Source organism: Ictidomys tridecemlineatus, chromosome 3, assembly GCF_052094955.1.
Source record: "Ictidomys tridecemlineatus isolate mIctTri1 chromosome 3, mIctTri1.hap1, whole genome shotgun sequence".
Lineage (NCBI taxonomy): Eukaryota > Metazoa > Chordata > Mammalia > Rodentia > Sciuridae > Ictidomys > Ictidomys tridecemlineatus.
Window position 1 is genome coordinate 11,122,880 of NC_135479.1, and position 24,024 is coordinate 11,146,903.

General features: G+C 35.7%; 1 protein-coding gene across 8 annotated transcripts in view; it reads left to right on the forward strand.

Annotated features, from left to right (window-relative positions):
* Positions 1-24,024, forward strand: part of LOC101960680 (ABC-type organic anion transporter ABCA8) — a 93,825-nt gene that overhangs the window by 32,122 nt on the left and 37,679 nt on the right. For 2 of the 8 annotated variants that reach the window (XM_078041792.1, XM_078041795.1), the window contains exons 1-17: positions 453-471; positions 1,574-1,631; positions 6,348-6,449; positions 7,487-7,691; positions 8,315-8,476; positions 12,615-12,718; positions 13,348-13,574; positions 15,110-15,251; positions 15,563-15,748; positions 16,852-16,999; positions 17,882-18,050; positions 19,339-19,397; positions 20,090-20,200; positions 20,974-21,149; positions 21,611-21,730; positions 22,124-22,262; positions 23,615-23,705. In XM_078041792.1, the coding sequence (XP_077897918.1) occupies positions 461-471; positions 1,574-1,631; positions 6,348-6,449; positions 7,487-7,691; positions 8,315-8,476; positions 12,615-12,718; positions 13,348-13,574; positions 15,110-15,251; positions 15,563-15,748; positions 16,852-16,999; positions 17,882-18,050; positions 19,339-19,397; positions 20,090-20,200; positions 20,974-21,149; positions 21,611-21,730; positions 22,124-22,262; positions 23,615-23,705 (2,210 nt within the window). In that variant the 5' untranslated portion in view covers positions 453-460. Of the gene's footprint in view, positions 1-452; positions 472-1,401; positions 1,632-2,118; positions 2,182-2,731; positions 3,125-3,187; positions 5,640-6,347; positions 6,450-7,486; positions 7,692-8,314; positions 8,477-12,614; positions 12,719-13,347; positions 13,575-15,109; positions 15,252-15,562; positions 15,749-16,851; positions 17,000-17,881; positions 18,051-19,338; positions 19,398-20,089; positions 20,201-20,973; positions 21,150-21,610; positions 21,731-22,123; positions 22,263-23,614; positions 23,706-24,024 lie in introns of those variants that run through there. The other 6 variants (XM_078041793.1, XM_040268529.2, XM_040268530.2 and 3 more) reach the window with 6 other exon arrangements.

Below are 24,024 nucleotides of genomic sequence, written 5' to 3' on the forward strand. Positions count from 1 at the left end.
AGAAATATAAATTTTTGCTATTCTGAAAATTAGATCCTTTATAAAATGAAGAATTTAAGTTGTTAGGTAATTAAATTTTAAAATAAATATGTATTATTTTGTATAACTAATAACTCAAATGACCAAATTATGTGAACATTTTAGATAAACACTAAATTTTAAAATAGTTTTCAGTGTGTTTTCTTATGAGGTATGTTCAATTGATTTGGAAAACACCAAAACTTGATTATGTATTATAGCTGATGTAAAAAAAATGATAAAGAAAACTAATGTCTACTGAGGAGGGGTTGTTCTTTTGATTTTTATACATTCGCTGACTCCTTTTTTATATAAATATTTTTTTATTTGTTCTACTTAGTTATATATGACAGTAGAATGCATTTATGCACTTTGATATACATAAATAGGGTATAATTTCTGATTGTTTATGTTGTAGAATCACATCCGTCATGAGTCATATATGTACATAAGGTAATAATGTCTATTTCATTCTACTATCCTTCTTATGACTCCTTTTAATATTGCATTTCCAAATATGTTGTGGGCATTTGCTACTTTGTATAAGAGAGTTGATAAATATAGTTTCATCTCAGAGAACCAGGTAGGGGAGATTGAAGGTAAATTTCTTCAACATAATCTTAAAATATGTTACAGATTTTATATATTTATATCATTTTTCTTAAATAAGTAGCTGACCTAATTCAAAAACAAATGTAGTTGATCATACTTTCTGCTATCAATATCTTTTTGACAGATTGAACTGATAAATGTACAGGCTTTAGACTTGAAAATCATCACAACTCTCATTCCCACCACTGTTAGATGTTGGCCTGATGGTTATGCTATCTGCCAAATGAAACAATAGCAAAATACACATTTTTTTCAAGTGCATACAGAATATTCATTCAGAGAGATCCTGTGCTGGTTAATAAAATAAGCCTTAAAAATTTTGCATGCAAAATGTTTTCTGATCAAAACAGAATCAAACTAGAAATCAAAAACCAAAAGAAAGAAAGGAAAACCCCCAAACATTTCAAAATTCAACAATCAAATAATCCAGGGGCCAAAGAATAAGTCTCAAGGGAAACAAGAAAAGAGTCTGAACTGAAGGAAAATAAAACTGGGATTCTGGGGAATACAGATCTCAATGATTATCTGAGAGAGGCTGCCCAAGGGTCCTGAGCTCTGGGTGGAGCAAGAGCTTTTCTCTTTATTTTCTCCTGGTTTAAAGAGAGTGTTTTAAACCTCCATGTTAGCCCCAATCATCTTTGGCGTAACAAAGAAGTTTATGAACATTAGAAGTTTAGGAATATTGGGTTTGCTCCTTACAAATGCACTTCATGGGATACTTCAGGCAGCCACGCATAAATGCCACTGCTCTGCAGGAACTGGCTGAATATCAATGAGAAGACAAGAGTGATCACGTGGGCCTGCTGTTTGGCTGGGCTGACTCTGACATCATAACCTGTCTTCTGAAAGCAGTCTGGGACCTTTTTATAGAAGTCAAACAGATAAAGCAAATTCTAGAGATGTGCTAGGGACCGGGAAAAAAATGTGCGTTGTTTTCTTCCAGTTGTGGTCACCAGTGGATAAACTGTGTCTCTAGATCCCTTGCTTCATATTTCCCAAAAGTAAGTTCGTCTTGTTTTTGATATTTTTGTTTTGTTTTGTGGTTTCTTGTTTTTTTGTTTTTTTTTTTTTTGCCTTGGGGATTTTCTTTTTTTCCTTCTTTTTATCTTGTCACAGAATAATAAGGTTTTGTGAACTGAAGGTTAAATATCTGTAGAGAAGTTAGTTTGAAAATTAATGGGCTATTTTGAAGTGCTTTGGTATCTGGAGCTAGGTAAAACAATTGAATTAAAATGTGAGGTTTTAACAAGGATGCACGTATGATATTATTCTAAACCAGAAACTGAGAGTAAGAATAAGCGGAGATTGGCTAACAAGTTGATTATGAAGAACTTAAAAATCTTAAGAACTGACTTGGAAGCCTGAGTTGTATTTGCAGTTATAGTTTTTCACTTTTATTGCACAGTAATTGTGTTTTTCTGACTTGAAGACTGTTTACCAAGAACATATACAGAAATCTTTTTTATTATCCCTTTCTCTCATTCTCAGGCTCTAAGAATTTTAGAAACCTGAGAAGCTTTCCAGAATCTTTTCCTCTTTGAATATCATGAGGTGAATCAGAATGTGAAATATGTAGCTTTTCCTTCTCACAGCACTGCTTTGAATGTGCATGGTTTGTGGTAGACTGATGATACATGCTTCTGTAGCATAAACATTTTGTTTTGAATTTAAAAACAGCATCAAAAGATAAAAGTCAAGTCATTCCAGTTGGAAACTATTTGCCATATGCGTATCAAGGAATTCATGTTATCAGTCTTCTTACGAACTGAAGAACATACACCAGTTGGGGAGAAATAAAGTTGTAATACTAACAGTGGAAGATCGAAGGGGTGGGGGAGGGATTGATGGCTCCTTGCTACCCAGGGCTATGGCTGATTCCACAGCCAGAAGATCTCACTCTGAGCCATCTCACTGTCCCCTACAGCTCTGCATGACCCCCTTCTAAGTGCCCATTCATAATTCTCTGCACTAAGAATGCCCATGGGGAGCCTCAGCACCCTCTCATGGAGCAACCTGACCTACTGCTATTTCATTCTTGAAATTTCCTTTCCCTCCTTCTCTCTTTCCACGGGCTTCCTGACCTCTTTTCTTCATCCGATAGACTTGCCTCCAGCCTCAGTGAACAGCCTGTGTAGTTTTCCTCTCTGGCAATATCCTCTGAGCCTGCCTTGGCCAACGAGATTGCCTTTGGAACTGGCCCCTGGACTCCTCACCCCAGCTTTGATTAGGAAACAGCAGCACCCCGTGTGTGATCCTGTCCCATGGCTGGGACAGGGGCTTCAGGTGGGCTCACACCCACTCCTCGTCAATTATGGACCAGTTCACAGCAGCCCTGTGTGTCCATGGGGTCTGCAGAGAGGGAGGAGACCACTTGCTTCAGAAGTCAGGACTTAAGAGCCGGCTGCCAATCTTCGCCATGGAGCTGCTGGCTCTGTGGTAGAAGTCCTGATCCAGCCTTCCAAGTCATATTCCTGGCATGCTTCCCAGAAAACTGGTAAGCATTCCAGAATCTCTTTATTTTCTATAATGTAGCTTAGACGTCCTCATTCCTCCCCCAGGAAAGACCTTACAAAAGCACTTGTGTTCCACAGTTTTCAGGGGAGGCCCAGCAAATCGTATTTGTATAGTGTTGTTTAACTGGGGCTATGGAGAGAAGTGGCAATAGTGTTAGCCTCTGAGGAATTTTGTATCCCTGCTACAATAAAATGTAGATATATATTCCTCTACTAATTCACACACACACACACTCCTCTACATGTTCTTTACTCAATGTCAAATATCATAAAACTGATTTGCTTCTTTATTAGAGGAAAGTTCTGGTCTACTGCTATTGTAATCCTTAGAGGACAAGGCAGTATCCATAGAAGAACAATGCTGCTCCTTGCAGGCAATTTTAGGTAAAGTATTTAGGATGTTTCATAGAGAACTAACACTACAGAGGACAAAGGTTGGTGAATTCTTAATCCAGCAGAGGCCAACCCAAGCCCAATTGAGGGGAAATGCTTACCCTCTACCTCAAACACAGTCCCAAACATATCACTCTCTATTGTCGGAAAAATTATTTCACTATGTACTTTAAGTTAAAAATTGAACGTATTTCTAAGTAAGAACGACTAGAATGATCGGGTTGGAACTCGGCAGCAAATTAAAACATCTAGACAATATTTGTAAGAAGACAGAGATAGTAAAAGATGTTAAGCTTTCATAAAATAAGTCATGGTTCCCTGGGAAACTCCAAAATTTAAGAGTGACCATTAAAGAACTGTAAATACCTCTCATATCTTTGGTATAGGAGAGAAAAGAAGAAATTTTTACCAATTTAAAAAGAATTGATAAAGTATGAAGATAGACAGAACTAAAAGCAAAGACAGCATAGGTTTAATAGGAAAATAAAACACAATGCATGATCATCCCAAACAAAAATGCATGCATAACATAATTCACTTCATAAAATATAGCTAACAGTTTAGATTTCTAAATGTTGAAGCAGTTATAAAATTTTCATACTTAGGTGAATATTTAGAAATTTACCCCAGGGTTAAGAAATTGTTAATGATTTATTAGACAAATGTTAATCTCAAGAAAGTAGTGACTCCATGTTACCAGAAATAGAAAGAACCTTCCTTGAAACATGAGCTATAGAGCCATCTTTTATACACCCAACCACTTAGCCTTTAAAGTCACATGCTAAAAATCAGCAAAGGTATAATGAGAATGCCAAACCTATCACTAAAGTGAGGAATTAAAATAAAATTCAATCATGAAGTCATCGACCAAGTAAATCTACACAAAGGATATGGCCCTAGAATTGTCGAGACAATTTTGAAGAGAACAAGGAGAAAGACCTTTCCTTGTACTTCGGAAGGCTTATTATGGAGCTCTAGTTACTAGACTGTACATAAGACATACACATAGAGATTAATTGAAAGAGTAGACTACTTCAAAATGCATATGCATGTACGTGTATAAATACACATATACATATACATCTGGTATTCGAGAGAATAGACACAACAATTAAGAAAGGAGAAACCATCAAGTAACTGGTGTCTGGACAACTTGCCTGACAATTACAGAAGAAAAGAAGAACAACAACATGGTAGATAATTGTCTTACATCTTATTCACAAATAAACTTGGATTAAAGAAATAACTATAACGAAAAAATCTTTGAAACTATTAGGAATATGTATTTGTAACTTCCCCAAAAGGAAATACTTTCTAAACTGGACATACACAGGAAATATAAAATCAGAGAGAAAAGTTGTTAAATTTGACTAAAACAAAATTAAAATTTGCTTATGATAAAATATACACTGATTTTGGATTGGCAAAGCTAATGAACTAGCAACAAATAAGCATCTGGAATAATAATGAACTAAAAAAAAAGCCAAACAGAATACAGAAAAAGCTATTTACAGAAGAAATCTAAATAGTCATTCAACATGAAAAATTTCTATGAAAAACAAAATAATACAATTTCAAATAATGAGACACCCTACACACTCTTCAGATTCACAAACATATGTTTTTGCTTAGAATGGGTCTGGGAGTTATAGATTTTTGTTTTCTGTTGCTGTTCTACCCTCAACTTTCTCTGGCCCTGTCCACCTGAGCCACAAAGGGGATCTCTCTCCATTCTTTCACCCCAACCCCATCAATAAGCCACTGTGGGTTTTGCTCAGTTCAGTGCAAATATAGGTTGAGGGATTGTAGACTTCTTGCTCCAGCCTCTGTATTGAACCCAGTACAAAGGACTCACACGTGGGTGGGGCTTTCTCAGCATTTCTCTTTCCCTATTTACCAGCTCACTCCCACCTGTATTTACATGAAGGTCTGGTACCTCCTTCAGTGGTTGCATAACTCCTGGGCTTTAAATCCCTGTGGATTTAAAGCAAACCTCTGCAGCAAACATACAGCAAACCTCTGCAGCAACATATCTTTGCTTGGAAATGAGGACAGGGAGTTTCCAGGAAGTAATCTGTTCACGACAGGTTCATGCACAAAAGAGTAAGTCTCCCATGTGGTGGTGTTTAAATGGTGGACCCTAAGAATAGGGGGTCTAGGGGGAGGTAATTAGGCTATTGGGGACATTGTTTGGGGAAGGGATTAATGCTGGTCTTGCAGAGTAAGTTGGTTCTCAGGAAAGCAGGTTGTAAATCAAGATCACCTCATAAGCTTGACCCCTTCTGCACACAGTTGATTCTCTTTCCATTCTTACCCCATGCTGTGATGCCACCAAGGGACCATTTCCAGGACACCAGTACCATGCTGTTTGGATCCTCTGGCCCTCAGAACTGTGATCCAAATAAACCTCTTTATAAAATACCCAGCCTTGAGTATTTTGTTATAGCAACAGAAAACAGACTAAGGAAAATCCTCTAGGGACAAAACTGAACATCATGCCAGCTAGCAAAATTGGTAATTTCAAGAGGCCATATCCATCTTCACAGGGAAAACTATGAAAGGCGAATTTGGAACTGAGAAGTCATAAGTCAGTAACTGGCCAAGTGCCTCACAAATCCATGATGGAGCAGAGCCTGGAAGCAGGGAGAAGGTGGCATGGGAGTAATAACATGCTAACTCAGGAACACCCAGACTGTAGCAATTGTATGGGATACTGGAGTTACCAGGCTGCTCCCTTTCTGTTTGCAGGCTATTTGTTCCTGTTATGAACTCACATTTACTCATTTTTTCCCCTTCTTTCTCATTGAACAGGGCAACATGGGTAAGAGAAAGATAAGCGTGTGTCAACAAACTTGGGCTTTATTACATAAGAACATTCTTAAAAAGTGGAGAATGAAAAGAGAGCCACTAATGGTATGATTCGTTATCTGTGCCACTTTGTATTTAAAATAGGAAGATGTATATTACCTGAGAGGCATTTATGCTTTTGTTTTATATTTCCCCTACCAAAAATAAAATGAAAAACCTTTATAAAGCAGAAGAATCCGTTTTTAAGACTCTAAATCTACCTGAAGACATTTAAATTGGCAAAAACCTATAAATTGAGGCCTAAAAGCACAGAGGCTGGCCAGAAACTGAGAATTCAATAAATGTTTTAAAAGTCAATAATTATTCTTCTTACTAGTGTTCCCCACTCATTATAAGTAGTGATATTCTAAAGACACAGCAAACAAATCAACCCACAGGTAACTGGAATTTTTTTCTTTAAAAAAAAATTCATTTTCTTCAAAAGTAGTACAAAGTTTGGAAATGTATAAGTGCCAAGAAAAAAATTACTTTTTAATGGTACCATGTAATGAAAAGCCTGGTTGAACTTTGGTATCTTTCATCAGTTTCATAGAGCAAGGTAGCATATTGAATTAAATGGGAATTATACTGTATGTGCATAGTAAAATCTTTTTAAAATCATGCATTTTGGAAATATGGTGATTCTTAATGGGAATCTGCAAGTGACCAGGATTTATAACTAATTACTGAAATAGTGTTCCTCGTTATCACTCTGTTGAATTTCCAATGTCTGAAACTTGGCATATCATCCCTATAGCAATGCTCTGGGTCTCTTCAACACAGAGACTTTCAGCAGAATCAAATACATCAATGAGTGCGCTACCAAAGTAACACTAGCTGACAATAATTTAAAGTAGCGTGTCCTGTTGCGTTTTATTTCTCATGATCAGTCCTTTAGCACTGGTACCGATGCTCAAGCCATTTGAATTACTATTAGTAGTTCATTGAAATTACTAGGTTTGTTTTATACATAATTTAAATGGTTCATATTGCAAGATGTGTTGAAATTTTAAAATGGAACAAAGGGACGAATTGTATGACAAATGACTATGGATGAATAATTTGAAATCATAATTTTCTCTCCTCATTCTCTGGCTGTGTAGGAATGGATGAACGCGTTGCTCCTCCTACTTTGTTTGTACTTCTATCCTATTGGTCATCAAGTTAAAGACTTTTCTTTATGGCCTCCTGTGAACCTCGGAAGGGTAGATTCATTTAATGAATCCAAATTTGCAATTGAATACATGCCTGTCACCAATGTAACCCAACAGATAATGAGCAAAGTAGCTACCACCTCCTTCATGACAGGTGAGTTGTCTAGCAATCCACAAGGAATATGTGACATCAAAATCCATGCAGATGCAGGCATTTAATTTACATTTCAGCTGATAAAATTGTGTCAGTTATCAAAATTGCTAAAATGGGAAACTGAACATACTTCTCCTTTGTTGGAAATAAAGGATTCGTTTAAGTTATGTCAACGTAGGCACTCTACATATTTTGAAAAATTCCCTCTTTTTTTTGAATTTCTTCACCTTACTGTCAGGATTTGTACAGGAAAATAACTATATTTATTTCCAGTATCAACAAGTGCCTAATTGTATACCTACATACAATTTTAGATTTATTAGAATACTAATTATTCTACAAATAGTTTAATTGGTATAGTATACGTTATGTTGATGAAATTGGCTCAATAATCACAACATGTGGGAAAAAATAACTAAATTTTATGTGTTTCTTCTGATGGTATCTAAATGAAACTTTAGAAACATTTTCCCCCAACAATTTAGATTTCATGACTCTGCCAAAGTCAATACATGATTTCATTTTATTTTCATAAAGAACTCTAGTAAAAGCTATTGAACATGACATCTCGAAGGTGAGTCTCCCGGTAATTTACTAATAACATCGCTTTCTTGTAATGGCAGGTAAAGAAGTCATGGGACTATCAGATGAAGAAAGCATTAAAGAATTGAAAGCAGATTATCATGAGGAAATAGTAAGAGTCATCTTTACAAACACATACTCATATCATCTGAAATTCTTGGAACAAAGAGTCCCGATCAGTAAGGAACACAGGGACCATACAGGTAACTTTCCAGCCATATGATCACACTGATCACTATTTCATTTATGTTTGAGCCATTCATAGAAACAGATGTTAATATGTCAAGTTAGATCATCTCTATCATGGTGATGTTCCTGTCATTCTACACATTCAAAAAATGTGCTTTCATCTTTGAGTAAACTAACATATTCAATATATGATCACTATATATAGCCATATACATATATCCAGACATAACTTACGTGTATACATATGTACATATAAACATACATTATCTGTGATATATAGCTATAATATATGGTTGTTAAGGTAAAATAAAATTTATGGATAAAATAGAACAAACTTCCGTTTAAATGCTTAAGTAAATCCATATGAAAGTAAGAGCAATTCTCGAAGGTCTAAAATGGAGAGGGCACCAAACTCAGTGTTAATTGGTTATTATTGGTGCTATATAACTTTGCCAAGCTCAGCAACCAAGAGATTTGGGTTTTAGTAGCTATGTGGGAACAGAGGAGAAGATCTTGGGTTTGTGTGAGATGAAGTTTCCTGAATTAATTTGGAATCTGGAGAGCTGTGTACTCAGCAAGAGTTCACAAAAAAAGAGACACCTCTTGACAATAAAGAATAAAATGAAGTTTGTTGTTCTCCCTTTGGGCTCTGAAATAATACAAAGAGAATTCTTAAGAAAATCATAGCTTTCAGTCACCTTCTCCTGAGTCTCGAGTTCTTCCTTAATTTGAGAAGCTAATCTGAAAAATCTCAACTAAAAAATATAAAGTACTCTTAGGCTAGTCAGACGCTGGGGTGCCTGACAGAGGATATTATAAATTTTCTCTAGAAAAATACGACCTCAACTCAGACAGCAGAGACAAAATATCTCTAAATGTAAATTTACTCTCCAATATGTAAAAACAAGGCACCACGAGAGTCAAGAGAATTGCCCAAGCTGAATATATATGTATATGTATATATATTCCACTGGTAAATATATATATATATGTATATATATATATATGTATATATATATGTGTGTATATACATATATGTGTATATACACATATATACACACACACACACACACACACACACACACACACACACACACACATATATATATATATATATATATATATATATATATATATATATTTACCAGTGGAATATAAAACTGAGAATATAAAATAAGCAAGTATTCTAAGGAATAATAGACTTTTTCAGAGAAGTTGACATATTCACTCTAAAATTTGCTTTTTAAAAGGCAAATTTAAATATCAAAATCAAAGTATCCAAGCTACTCATTTTTAAAAATGAAATAAGAAATTAAGACAGTATGTTAGTGCCACAGATGAATAGGCCAATGACAGAGAAGAGAGAATCTTGGAAAATTCTCACATAAACATGGACACTCGCATATGACTGAGAGGACATTACCAATTAATGCTGAGAACTGCAGGGAAAATTGTCTCTCCATAAAGAACAAAATAAAATTATCTCATACAGAACAACCAATTTTAGGTAAAAAAATTTTAAAAGTCCTGCAAAACTTTTGGAAGTCAGTATAAGAACATACTTTTATAACTATTGGATAGGAGGACTTTCTTGCAAAATGAAAAATATATAAACTACAAAATAAAAGATAGATATATTCAGCTAGATAAAAATCTAGGAATTCTTATTATCCAAAGATACTGTATAGATAGTGAGAATTTGAGGTAGAATTGAAAAAAGATATTGATAACAAATAAAACTAGCAAAAGATGATTTCAGAATACATAAAGATTTTCTTTGAATAAATAAGAAAAAGACCTCAAAATAGGACATTATTGAAAGACATAGCAGGTATTTCACAAAACATGAAACACAGATCAAGATAAAGCACGTGGAGAGATTTCTACCTGCATTAGCAATCAGAAAACTGTATTTTGAAACCACTTGTTATATCATTTCACATTCATTAGATTTGCAAAAACTAACAAATAATACAAAGTATTGACTAGGATATGTAGAAAAGAGAATGCCTATCCAGTATCATATAATTTTCTAAATTCTGCAAAAATTGAATAATATATAACCCATCATCATAAAAATCTTTTTTAGTAAAACTCTCATCCCTACATTAAAGACTGGTAGCCTGTTCTCTCCTTCCTGAGGGCTTAGGAAGCTCTCAATGAAAAGCCAGACTCAAGGCACTTTAAAAGCAAGTGTGGATTTCTCATCTTTCTTCACCTGCTTCTACAAGCAGAATGAGTCACATACAATAGTGCAGAAAATTCATTTCATTTGACATCCTTAGTTGAATGTGGAATAGAATATCCCTCAACCTCTGACCAAAGAACCTTGCTGAACTTGTAGCCTGAGTAAGAAATAAGCTTTTGTGGTGATAAATTGAGGTTTAAAGGTAATTTGTTACTATAGTATATCATAGACTATCCTGACTGATACTCACACATTCATGATAAAATATAAAAGAATTCTTCAAAAAATTATAGCTTTCAGTCTCCTTCTTCTGGGTGAAAAACAATTTTAGATTTTTTGATCGGGGTTGGGGACAAGAGTAGAAACAATTAGCTTAGATACTTTTATTTTGATATTTAAATTTGCCTTTTAAAAAGCAAATTTTAGATTTTTTTAATGGAGGCTGGTGACAACAGTAAAAAGAGAAAAAGAACTAACCCAAATATCAGGAGAGTAGATAAATAAATTGACTGGTTCACATTTCTACAATGGGATTCCATAATCATAAGAAGAAATCAAAAGGACTATTTAGACAGATTTCAAAGTTATTAAACATAACAACTGAAGTAAGGTGCAGAATAATGAATATAATGAGATCTATGGATTAAATAGAGTTTATGTTTAAAAATCACTTATATAGTTTAGGGTTACACAGTAAAAGCCTAAAGACATATGTAAACATGAAGTTCAGAAACATCACTAGCTATTTCAAGGATTGGTGCTTAGGAAAGAACATTTAGAGAGTATGTAGAGGAGTTCAACTGTATTTGTAATGATTTATTTTTAAAATTTGGTGATAAGTGCATGTGTGTCTATTTTTATATTATTTGTAGATCTGAAATATTTCAAAATAATTTTTAAATATTTAAAATCTTAATGCAATATGCATTTGATTCCTATATTTAACTTTAGTTAATCTTATTAAAGAGTATCACCTTAATATAATTTCATTAAATATTATAAATATATTCAACATATTATACATAGTTCATATATAAAATAGCTACATTAAATATATTAATATCAATGGACTGGTAGATCTTCTTTTTTTAATAAATAAACTTTTCTCTTCAAAAGACATTCTGATTGACATGATTTAAGCACAGTGAGTTTCCTTATTCAAACTTCCATTTGGCCCTTTATGCTGTGTTGTACCCCATGTTAGAACAAGCTGTATTTCAATGTTTCTCAATGCATACTAGAAATCCTGTTTTGAAGAACATTGTTATGGTTTAGATATGAGGTGTGCTCCAGAAGTTTACATGGAATACAATGCAAAAAAAAAAAAATAAATAGAGGTGAAATAATGGGGTTATGAGAGCTTTAAACTAATCAATGCATTGTTCCACTTGAACGGATGAACTTGATGGTGTTTGTAGGCAGGTAGGGTGTAGCTGGAGGAGGTACATCACTGGCAGCCTTTGGGGTATACATTTTGTCCGAGGTGAGTAGAACTCCCTCTGTTTCCTGATTACCATGTCCTAGGCTGCTTTCCTCCACCCTGCCCTTCTGCCATCACGTTCTTTCTCATCTCAGGCCCCAGGCTGCAGAGTCAGCTGTCAGAGCTCTGAAACCATGAACATCAAACTTCATTCTTGTGAGGTCTTTTGGTCACAGTGGTGAAAAAGCTGACTAAAACTAATATCAAAAATATATTGTTTTCACAATGCAGAAATAGAAGAGTTCCACAAAATTCTTGATTGGCAGAGAAGCACAAAAGGTGGTATGAGAAAGATGACTACAGGCAGAACGTTCCCCAAGACAGCTCTGCCTGACTCTTTTGGAGAATCATTACTATAACCTATGTTTTCATGTTTTTGAGCCAAAATAAATCCATTTGAATTATGGGCCACTGAAAAGCCCATTTCCTGTGATCAGATTGGTATAATTCCAGTGATGATTTTTTGTCTTTTTTAATCACAAAGCTCATTGTTTTGAAGAAGATGAAGATGTTGACTGTTACATGTCAATATTCTGGAAGGAAGGTTTTATGGCTCTTCAAGCTGCCATTAATGCTGCTATTATAGAAGTGAGTACAAAATGTTCAATAAAAACTAATTTTCCATGCAAACTAATTATACCAGAGGTACTAGAAGTCTCATGGAAGGAAATATAAATGGCTAGCCCTGTTCTTTCATTTACTCATTTGTATCTTTACAACACAGACTACTAGATTTGCTGTATGTCGTTAGGAAATAAGGCATACAGAGAAGAAATGTTGTCAGAAAACCAGGGATATAATAAGGACATCAATAGAACAGAAGTAGGTGATCATGGGCATATCAAAAAGTCCTTGTAAACAAACAAGCAAATTTCCCAGCCTATAAAGCTGTGGAAAGAGTCTCATTAAAATGGCAATTAAACTAGAAGCTTGAGGTGAGGGGTTTGTCAAATCTAAGATCAGAAAAGGCATTGCAAAGAAATCATGAAGTGACATTGGGTGGGGAGATTGTCAAACACAGTAACGCTAAGAATTCTGGAAAGCCTGGAATCCAAAATCCAGGTGGGCCAGTGCAGTACACGGATGTGGAAATGTAGGCCAGCATCAGATCCTATAAGGATTGCACATTTCTAGGAAAAGAGATGATAAAAACAGAGACACGAAACCCCAGCACGTCATTCAGTGTGGAAATTTTATTTATTATTATCTTTCTTCAGACCACAACAAATCATTCAGTCATGGAGGAACTTATTTCAGTTACCGGAAAATACATGAAGATACAGCCCTTTATTAGTCAAGGAGGAATCGCAACTGATTTTTTCATTTTCTTCTGCATCATCTCCTTTTCCCCATTCATTTACTATGCATCCATCAATGTCACAAGGGAGAGGAAAAGGATGAAGGCCTTGATGACCATGATGGGCCTGCAGGATTCAGCGTTCTGGTGAGCTGGCTGTAGCACAGTGTTCTCAATGGAGAATCTCGAGAAAAGTGGGCATCTGCAATGTATCTTTATTAAAACCTAATGATTTTCTAACTTTTCCCTTTATCCTCTGAATGCAATAAGTCACCCTTGCTATAATGTTTGCCAGGACGAGACCAAATGTGACTGTGATTCTCTCGGGTTTAGTTTGCCGGGCAGTTGTGATAATGGAATGGCTAAGACAGAGGTCAGCATCTCTGCCAGATGGAGGTGGAATTCCAGCTAGCACAGGACTGCAAGGGCAGAAGTCAAAGCTTGAGTAATTCCAAGAATGGACAAGGTTCTGTGTGAGACCTCGAGAGTAATTAACTGACAGGGCATGGAGAAGGACGAAAGTACCAGTGAAGCGAGGGAGATGGGCGGATTGGGCATATTGTAATCAATTAAGAGTTAAGAGTTCCTTCTGTGCTCAAATCCTGAAAATCAGTATTGACCTCTTTATTGAATTAATATTAGAGGAAATTATAGTAGAGCAGTGAAATCTGGAGATTCTAGAGCCAAACACTTGGATCTGAGACTGTTAACATATTTGTTCAATGGGTTCTCTGTCAATAATATGAGTAAAACATAGAAGTGTCATTTCTGCATTCAGCTGTGGTGAGAAGCAGATGATTTACTATTTGATAAGTTTTTAAAACACTGCCCAATACATAATAATTGCTCTATGTGCTAGCTATTATTGTGTTGGTCTTACAGCTATCTTTGATTTTTTTAAAGTATCTTTATTTAATTATACTCTCCAAAGAAGACTGTAAAACAAGATAAAGAAATTGATAAGAAAGGCATAGTGGACTATTCTGAGACAAAGTAAATGGTATGATTTTTAGCACTCTATCTCACTGGAAAATGAGTGGAATTAAGGGCAAGTATGTAGACTACTTGATGTATTCATGAAGAGAAAGGTAAAAAGAGCTTTTGGTAAGAGAAGTGACAGAATTTCACATGAGGAGTAATTTCTTATCTCCAAGGAAATTTATGAAGCTTCTCACCCTTTAAGCCTCTAGAGAAAAAGATATCAGGGATTCACAAAGGTGCTGCCATGAACTAAGACGACGACCCACATAACCTCACCTCACCAAGTTCTCACCATAGTATAGTTTTCTATTTTCAGAGGAATAAAAGGGAGAAAAATTGGTTACAGAGTTTTCCCACAGTCACAGGGTAAGAAAGTCCAAAATGAAATGTTGCAACCCAAATCCATCAAACTTGAAACCTAATTATTTCTTTTTTGTTTATAATGATGTGTGTACATGTGTGTTTCTGAAATTATTTTTCAGAAAAAGAGTATTCTTAATTCCTTATGAGTTCTGTTTAAAAAGTTTTAGTTTGTAATAGCATATCCTAGAATAGGCAATAAATATCTGCTGCACAACAGCATGGATGTATGAATGAATGAGTGGGCAAAGGAACAATGAAAAATTACAGTACAATCCTTGGTGGGTCCTTCTTTTCAACTGAACACTAAGTACTGAAACAAAGCTCTGTTTTTACACCAGGTTCTCCTGGGGTTTGCTCTATGCCGGCTTCATCTTCATTATGGCCCTTTTCTTGGCACTTATTATAAAATCTACCCAGTTTTTTATTCTGACCAACTTCCTGGTGGTTTTTACCCTCTTTCTCCTTTATGGATTGTCACTGGTGAGTTGATGAATTAAATTTTTCCCTATCTCTTGCCTTAAAAATCAAACTGTTGGTTTCAGATTAACTTATTTAGTCTACATATCTGTTTTCTGCCTGCTCTAGTTGCATGCAAAAATCTATAGGTGGGTACAATTGGATTAGTAATGCTTTGTGATGTCAATTATTAATACAATTGGCAAAATAATAGTTTCACTCATTACATGCAAACTAATAATAGAACTAAAATGTGGTATGTAAAATCCCTCCTGTTATCATGCCACTAATAATTCCTGGAGGGACTTTACCCTGTCGGGTCTTCTCTTGTTTAGATTGCTCTGGCTTTCCTGATGAGCGTCGTGGTGAAGAAGTCTTTCCTCACTAGCCTAGTGGTGTTCCTTCTTACTGTCTTCTGGGGGAGCCTTGGATTCACAGCGTTGTACAGATATCTCCCAGTGTCTTTGGAGTGGATTTTCAGTTTTCTTAGCCCGTTTGCTTTCACCCTTGGAATGTCCCAGGTAAGAAGGCATCTAATGATAGATGAGAAGCATCTTTCTTTTCTGGAAGAAACTGTAATCAAAAAAAGAAGAAGAAGAAGAAGAAGAATCTGTAATAGTTTTTATACTTCAACATGGTTAAATTTAAAACCCTCCTGTAGACTTTTTGATTTTGCAAAGCTGAACTTTTAAAAGCTTTGAAAGTACTTAGCCCAGCTAAAGAAGCCTAAACCAAAGGCAGGGGGTGAATGATCAATACAAAATCCTTTGGAGACCATATAAAGCACTTTCTTTGGCTATTAAATACATATTTGATGTTATGAACACCATGTTGTGAGCTCTAGTCACATTACATACATAGGGCCCCAAGGCTGCTTCCTCCCCTCTAAGGTCACTTTGTGCCCATGGATCCACATCTCCCCATCCCCTCCTCCCTGGACCCTCCCCAGCTTCTGGTGACCACTCTTCTGCTCTCTATTTCTGTGGCTTCAGCTTCTGTTCATATTTTGATTTAACAATTTAAGACAACATACACCATCAAGCTAAAAAAAAAAAAAACCTTGAAAAATAAATTTTTTCTTTTATTTTATTGGACTCATGTTGCCTTCCTTCCAAATAAATGGTGATGCCAATCATGAAATATCTGGGTTTTAGTGCTTAAGAAAAGAATGGTTAATAATAAAGCAATTCTTCATTAGAATATCATAGACCCTTCTGGGTTGTTGTTTGTTTGTTTGTTTGTTTTTAACATATCACTACTATTTTTTTCCAGAATAAAAATTATTTGTTATGCAGCCATTTTCAGGACTCACCCCTCTTTTGACTTTGTCTTATTTGGTAAAAGTCTAAATTTAGCTCTAGTGCCATCATTTGCCATGTTTCCCTACCTTCTCCTAATGCTCCAATTTCATTTAGAACACACTTTCCTCACCACAGTTGTTAACACTTGTTACAGTTTCTCAACTGTCCATGCCTTCTGATACATTTGACAACCATCAAGTAGGCCATCTCCTTGTTTAAATTTCTATTTCCAGGAGGAGACAATAAGTAGCCATCTTATTCTTGTTATTTAAATTATTTAAAATGTATCACAAATGTAACTTATCTTTTTTTTTAATTTTCAGCTTTTACACTTGGATTATGACGTAAATTCTAATGTATTTCTTGATGCACCGGTTGGCTCCAATCTAATTATAGCAACACATTTCATGTTGGCCTTTGACACTTTCCTCTATCTGGCACTCATGATGTACTTTGAAAAAATTTTGCCAAGTGAGTGGTTATGATTAAAATCAAACATCATTTGAGTAAAGTTCTTTCCTAGAACAGATTTCCTAATACATGCATGATTTATATGTTACAAACCACTTTGCTGCTTTTGTATAGCTAGTTAGCATGGCAGTTCAGAAACACACAAATGTAGATTTTTTTTTTTTAATTGTAGTTCTGGGCCTCATGTATACTAGGTAAGCATTTGTTAATGAACTGCACCCCCAGCAAATTATAAATTTGCTTCAGAGGAAAGTTATTGTCTAGAAATGAGATAAAACAGGAATATAAAGTTGCTTTCTAAAGTTCCACTGTTGAGTCTGAATAATTTTTTTTTTGCTCCATTCTTTCCCTTTCTCACAAATGTGTTGTTTTGTTAAGTCCCATTCTATCTTAGAATATTCTTTTTATTTTTCCAGTAGTCATTTCCCAATGTCTTCTTCGTTTGTTAATAAAATGACACAGAATTCAACAGGCCCAGAATCATTTGCATTTTGATTCTAATATCTGGCTTTATTAGGGTTAATTGAACATTTATTAAAATTCCTCCTGAAAACTTTTTAATTTGTTTCATTGCTTCCTATAGGAATAACTATTATAATAGGGATATCTTGGTGATTATTTTTTTCTTATGAAGTTGCACGCATGTTAAAACATGCTCATTGGGACTCGGGCCTAGCTTAATAGTTGAGCACATTCTTTAGCATGAATGATTACCTGGGTTTACTACCCAGCACCCAAAGTAGAAACAAAAACACAAAAAATGTATTGCCTTGTGTTGACCAACAAGGCTTAGCAGCAAAGGGGTTGTATTGCCAGGCTAGGTTAGTGTCACTCTTCTCTAAAATTGCTTATTGACCTTATATTTGTCACCGGGTCATGCAGAAGAATTTGGACATCAACATTCACCCTGGTTTTTCCTGAAGTCCTCGTTTTGGTCACGACAACAAAAGGCTGATCATGTGATCCTTGAAGATAAAATAGATTCCAATCCTTCATCTAATGACTCTTTTGAACCAGTGTCTCCAGAATTCCAAGGGAAAGAAGCCATCAGGTAACAAGGATGTGAATGGAGTCCAGGCCAAGGTTGGGGAGCTAAGAATTGGCACCTGATACAAGCAGAGTTCTCCCTGGGCTCTGGAGAAGTGACCACGCCACAACACTTGCATCACTTCTCCTTTAAAGAAGTCCCTTACTAGCCCCCTGCAGTGTTGACATCTACATTAAATAAAAACTTAGATTTCACCAGTGAAGACAGGTCAACAAAATTCTTGCTTGGATTCTTGGTCTTTTTGTTCGTTTCTTTCTTTCTCCATCCTTAGCCTCCCTACTTTCTTTGGCAACATTTATTCACACTTTATACACATTGCATTTATGATACTTCTCATTTTTTTGACAGTAAAATGGAATCAAAATAGAAATGAGAAAACCTAATTACATAGTTTAATATGAATAAAACCTGCACTGTCTGATGAACAATAAATGACAAAATAACATACATTTGACTTCACTTTTGGATTCCAGTTATCTGGTAGAATGAAATTGTGCAGATAAAATATCTAGAATTCCAGATCTGTGATAGCACCCAGCACATGTTAACTCCATTCCTTTCCACTGTCACCACCATCATCATCTCACCAATGTCCTCTTAAGCTTGTTGAATGTTCACCATGAGCCAAGCGTTATGCATGCAAGATGAAATAGTTTATATAACCTGTAACGCAATCCTAAAGCATTCCAAATTCTCAGATTGCAGTTACTAAAACTTACCTGGATCTAGTACCCTGCCTAAAATAACAGAGTAACCAAGTGGTGCAGATGACATGAGTCAGGTGGGTATCCCTGTGAGACTCCTGCCTCGATGTTGTGTCACACCACCTCTCTTCCTTATGCTACCTTTCAAGGATCCTCTGGAGACCGAGACTCAAGAGATCACCAACCTGTGCTAAGTAGTTCACGCTGACCCTTTTAGTGTTGGGTGCCCACGTCCTCTCTTGCTCTGACTTCCTTAACTTTGCAGTCCAGAGATGGCCCTGTTCTCTATTAATTGATATTAGACCATGGCCCAGTCCAGGGAAAGAGGTCTCAACTGGTTAAGACCCAAGCACAAATTTTTAAAACTCATCATCAGGTGATGCCAAAGTCCAGCCGGGACCACAGTATTCTGTAGGATTCTTGAAGAATTCTGTCCCACAACCAGGACTGCAAGAGAGTGACTGCTACCTCTCTCTCCATCCTGAAGACCAGTTTCACCTGATTCTGGCAGCCAAACTGGAATTACAGACCAGAGAGAACTGTCACCTTGAAGTAGCTTTTCTTTTTTCTTTCTTTTTTTTTTTCAGAATCAGAAATATTACAAAAGAATATAAAGGAAAACCTGATAAAATAGAAGCTTTGAAAGGTAAAAAAAATTATATTGATGTCAATTTCATGATTTAAATTCACATTATTTTGCTTTTATTGAGCAGTTAATGATAATATCTCAGATTTGAAAAGTTATTTGAACCCTATTATAAATTTTCCCCTCTAACACATCACTTTTACTTTATAAAAGTTAAGAAAAAGTGGGTGTTATAGAATTACATGTATTTAAAGTCTATACTAATTTAAACTACAGATATTTTTCCTACACCCTCAATTTTTTCTTCTATAATCCAAAAGCGATTGGTAGATACTCTACTTTTTTTCCTTTTCTGAAAGGCGGGGAGGGGGGGGGAGTCACTTACCTACTTACCACTTGGGAGTTTTAGCTATGTGATACTTTATTATTAATCTATTATCCCATTCAATGAATACTAACATCCACCTACCATATGCCAGGCAATTTCAATGAATTTAAGGGTATAAGGCATGTTTCATTCATTTTAATCAAATAACTTAAAAAATTCTAGAAAGGATTTTTTAAAAATTAGTTTTTAAGGGCATTTTTATTTTGAACTTACAATGTTTTCACACTAGAAAATATAATCATTCCAGGAAATCAAGTATTAATTTATTGGTTCTGTAACAATGTTATTTGTGATTTTTATTATTTTCCATCCTTCCTTCCATCTCTTCTCCCTCCTTCCTTATCTTACCTTCCATTCCTCCTAGACCTGGTATTAGATATTTATGAAGGCCAAATCACTGCAATCCTTGGTCACAGTGGAGCTGGAAAATCAACACTGTTAAATATTCTTAGTGGGTTGTCTGTTCCCACCAAAGGTGAGAGTTCTTTTTTCCAAAGTCAGGTTGACAAAGAAGTAAGCTGATAATATAAAATCCTCCTGATTATTTATGACAAACACAGATACCAAATAAAAATGGAAATCCAAAGGTTTGTGATGTTTAATTACTTCATATAGAATGTAAGTATTTTGTGATGATTATTTTCATGGTCATCAGTTTGGCATTCCCATATATTTTGCTGCATGACAAACACTCCCAAACCGAATGGTTTAAAATAAAAAATGTTGTATTTTTTTTTCTCATGACTCTGTGGGTTGACTGAATGGTTTCTCTATTCTGAACCAAGTGATTGACACCAGGTAATTTAACATGTGCCTGCTCACATATTTGAGGCTTCAGACAGGACGGCTACACCTCTGTTTTTGCATGGACTTTCATGTTGCAAGAGGCTGGATTGAGATTCTTTACTCAATGTTCTTCATGATCCCAGCAACAAAAGAGGACAAGTCACAGTGTGTAGCTATTCATCAGCTCTATGTGTATCACTGTTGCTAAGGCCCCAGTGGGCACCTAGCCAAACCTAATTATAAATGGTAAGAGACTACACTACATCATTAGGAATAAAATCACAGATGGGAACTCCTTTTACAATTTACTTTACAACTGAAAGGAAAATTCATAATGCCTAAATTGTATAAATCTTGAAGATAAAATAGTTTATTGATTAGTGCATTGATAGTGATATTTTTTATTTAGAAATACTCTGTTTTACTTATTATCCAGATATTAATGTAGAATCTTTGTGATAGGTTCTGTCACCATCTACAATAATAAACTTTCAGAAATGGATGACCTAGAAAACATCATCAAGATCACTGGAATTTGTCCACAATCCAATGTGCAGTTTGACTTCCTGACTGTGGAAGAAAATCTTAGGCTATTTGCTAAAATAAGAGGGATTCTGCCACAAGAAGTGGAACAAGAGGTATATAAATACATTAAAACTCATGTATTGGTCAAAGTGAGATTGCTAATCCTGTTTGCTCTGTTTTGTTTTGGTTTTCTCTTTTATTAATTATTTGTGTGTAAGTCATTGGTAAATGTTGAAGAGGAAAATCCAATTGCAGCAATAGTGAACATTTAGATAATTTACAATGTGCTGAGCATATCCTTTACTGTAAATATAGAACTCATTTATTCCTTAGAACGACACTATGAGATAAAGCTGTTATTATTCCCATTTTATGCATGTAGAAACTGAGGTTCAGAGAGAAAGTAACTTGACTGAGATCACACAGCAGCTGAAGATGGATGGGCATTCAAAGCCAGGCAGTTTGGCCACAGGGTCCATGCTTTTAATCATTAGGTTTACAGTTTTGCATTTGTAAAAAAAGGAAAAAAGAAATGAATCTTGGTATATGACATACAATGTTGTCTTTTTATTAGATACAAAGAGTTTTGCTGGAATTGGAAATACAAAATATTCAGAATGTCCTGGCTCAAAACTTAAGTGGTGGACAGAAAAGAAAACTAACCTTTGGGATTGCCATTTTAGGAGATCCTCAGGTGAGTTCAGCTAAATTTATGGGTGTTTTCAAGTTTTAGAAAGTGAAACTTTTGATGAGAGTTCAAACCTTGTAATTGAAAAAGGACGTGTTTGATAAAATATTTATAATAAAATATTCAAATTGAGAACAAAATCCTAATCACAATACTTTTTAAATACAAATAAAGGATGGGGGATGTAGCCCAGTGGTAGAGTGCTTGCCTGGCATACACGAGGCTCTGGGTTTCACCCTCAGTACTGCAAAAAAGTAAGTAAATAAATACATATAAATAATATGGTCTTTACATTGTTTTCTGGAAAAACTTCACCTTAGGAGAAACACACACACACACACACACACACACACACACACACACACACACACTTCTCCTTCACACCTCCCTCCTCTGCAGGTTTTCCTATTAGATGAACCCAGTGCTGGAATGGATCCCTTCTCAAGACACAGAATTTGGAACCTCCTGAAAGAGCGTAGAAGAGACCGTGTGATCCTTTTTACTACTCAGTTCATGGATGAGGCTGACCTCCTGGCAGGTAATTGCTGGTTTGCATGGAATATCCTCATGAGGACATCAGGGTATTTGAGAAATGTGGATTGGTATTCTGGACAGCTCTATTTAATACTGGCAATCTAGCCATCCATGGTAATCTGAACCACTGGGGACGAGATGTAACTGGGCCCAAATCTCCTCGCCTCCAGCCATTTCTATGTATCTTGTAAAATTTGTATTATTTGATGATGTAGGAGTGGGCTGTTCCAGGGAAGTAAGTAGAGTCAGTATTCTAAGAGATTAATTGTCTCGGAATAGAGACATATCAACTTGAAATATCCAAAGAATTTTAATGTTTGATCCATCAAAATGTGTTATGTGATGATTCTCTATGATAGACAGTATATCCACAAAGTTGAATCTCCCTGATGAGTTGGTGCAAAGATGACCTAAAATACATAAATTAGATTTAAAATAAAGTAGGACTTTATGGAGTCCTTACTAGCTCCGTCTCTGGGCAGCCTATAGACACTCCTTAACTGGAGTTAGATCATACTGCATTTTCTCAAAAAGCAAATGGAATTCATCTATTCCTCCCATGCCCCCCCTCCCTACCCCACTATGAGTCAGTCACTTTATATCAGAGAAAACATTCGGTATTTGTCTTTTGGGGATGGGCTAACTTTACTTACCATTATCTTCTCCACTCCATCCATTTATCTGCAAATGCCATGATTTTATTCTCTTTTATTGCTGAGTAATATTCCATTGTGTACAAATGCCACCTTTTTTATCTATTCATCTATTGAAGGGCATCTAGGTTGGTTCCACAGTTTAGCTATTGTGAATTGTGCTGCTTTAAACATTGATGTGGCTGTGTACCTGTAGTATGTTGTTTTTAAATCCTTTGGGTATAGACCGAGGAGAGGGAATGCTGGGTCAAATGGTGGTTCCATTCCCAGTTTTCCAAGGAATCTCCATACTGCTTTCCGTATTAGCTGCACCAATTTGCAGTCCCACCAGCAATGTACGAGTGTACCTTTCTCCCTACATCCTCGATAACACTTATTGTTGTTTGTCTTCACAATAACTGCCATTTGACTGGAGTGAGATGATAAACTCTAGGTAGGGCAGAGGGGTGGGAGGGGAAGAGAGGGGGCAGGGGGTTAGCAATGATGGTGGAATGTGATGGACATCATTATCCAAGGTACATGTATGAAGAATTGGTGTGAACATACTTTATATACAACAGAGATATGAAAAATTGTGCTCTATATGCATAATAAGAATTGTAATGCTTTCCACTGTCTTGTATTTAAAAAATAAAATCAATAAAAAAAAGAATTTTTTAAAAAACTGCCTATCAAACTCTCTTCTTTGATTCTTCCTTTTCAGATAGGAAAGTGTTTCTCTCCAAAGGGAAACTGAAGTGTGCGGGTTCTTCATTGTTTCTGAAGAAAAAGTGGGGGATCGGTTATCACCTGAGGTAGGGCCACCAGGGAAGGTTCTTTTGGTAAAAGAGAGGATTGATGGTGATGGAAACAAACATGCCAAGAAGACTTGTATTCATTATACCCAAGTGCTTGCACACCCATAGGCACATATCTGTGCAGAGCTATTGATACAGAAATCATGTGTGTGTGAGAGTTGACGACTTTGGAGACACTTGAGATTGAGAATATAAGATGGCAACAGAAGTTTAGATAAATGTGTGTTAGGAAATATATTCAGAATGCATGATCTATGGAAACATATATTAAGGGAACTTTTTCACTGATATATTCTTTCATACCCTAATCATCTCT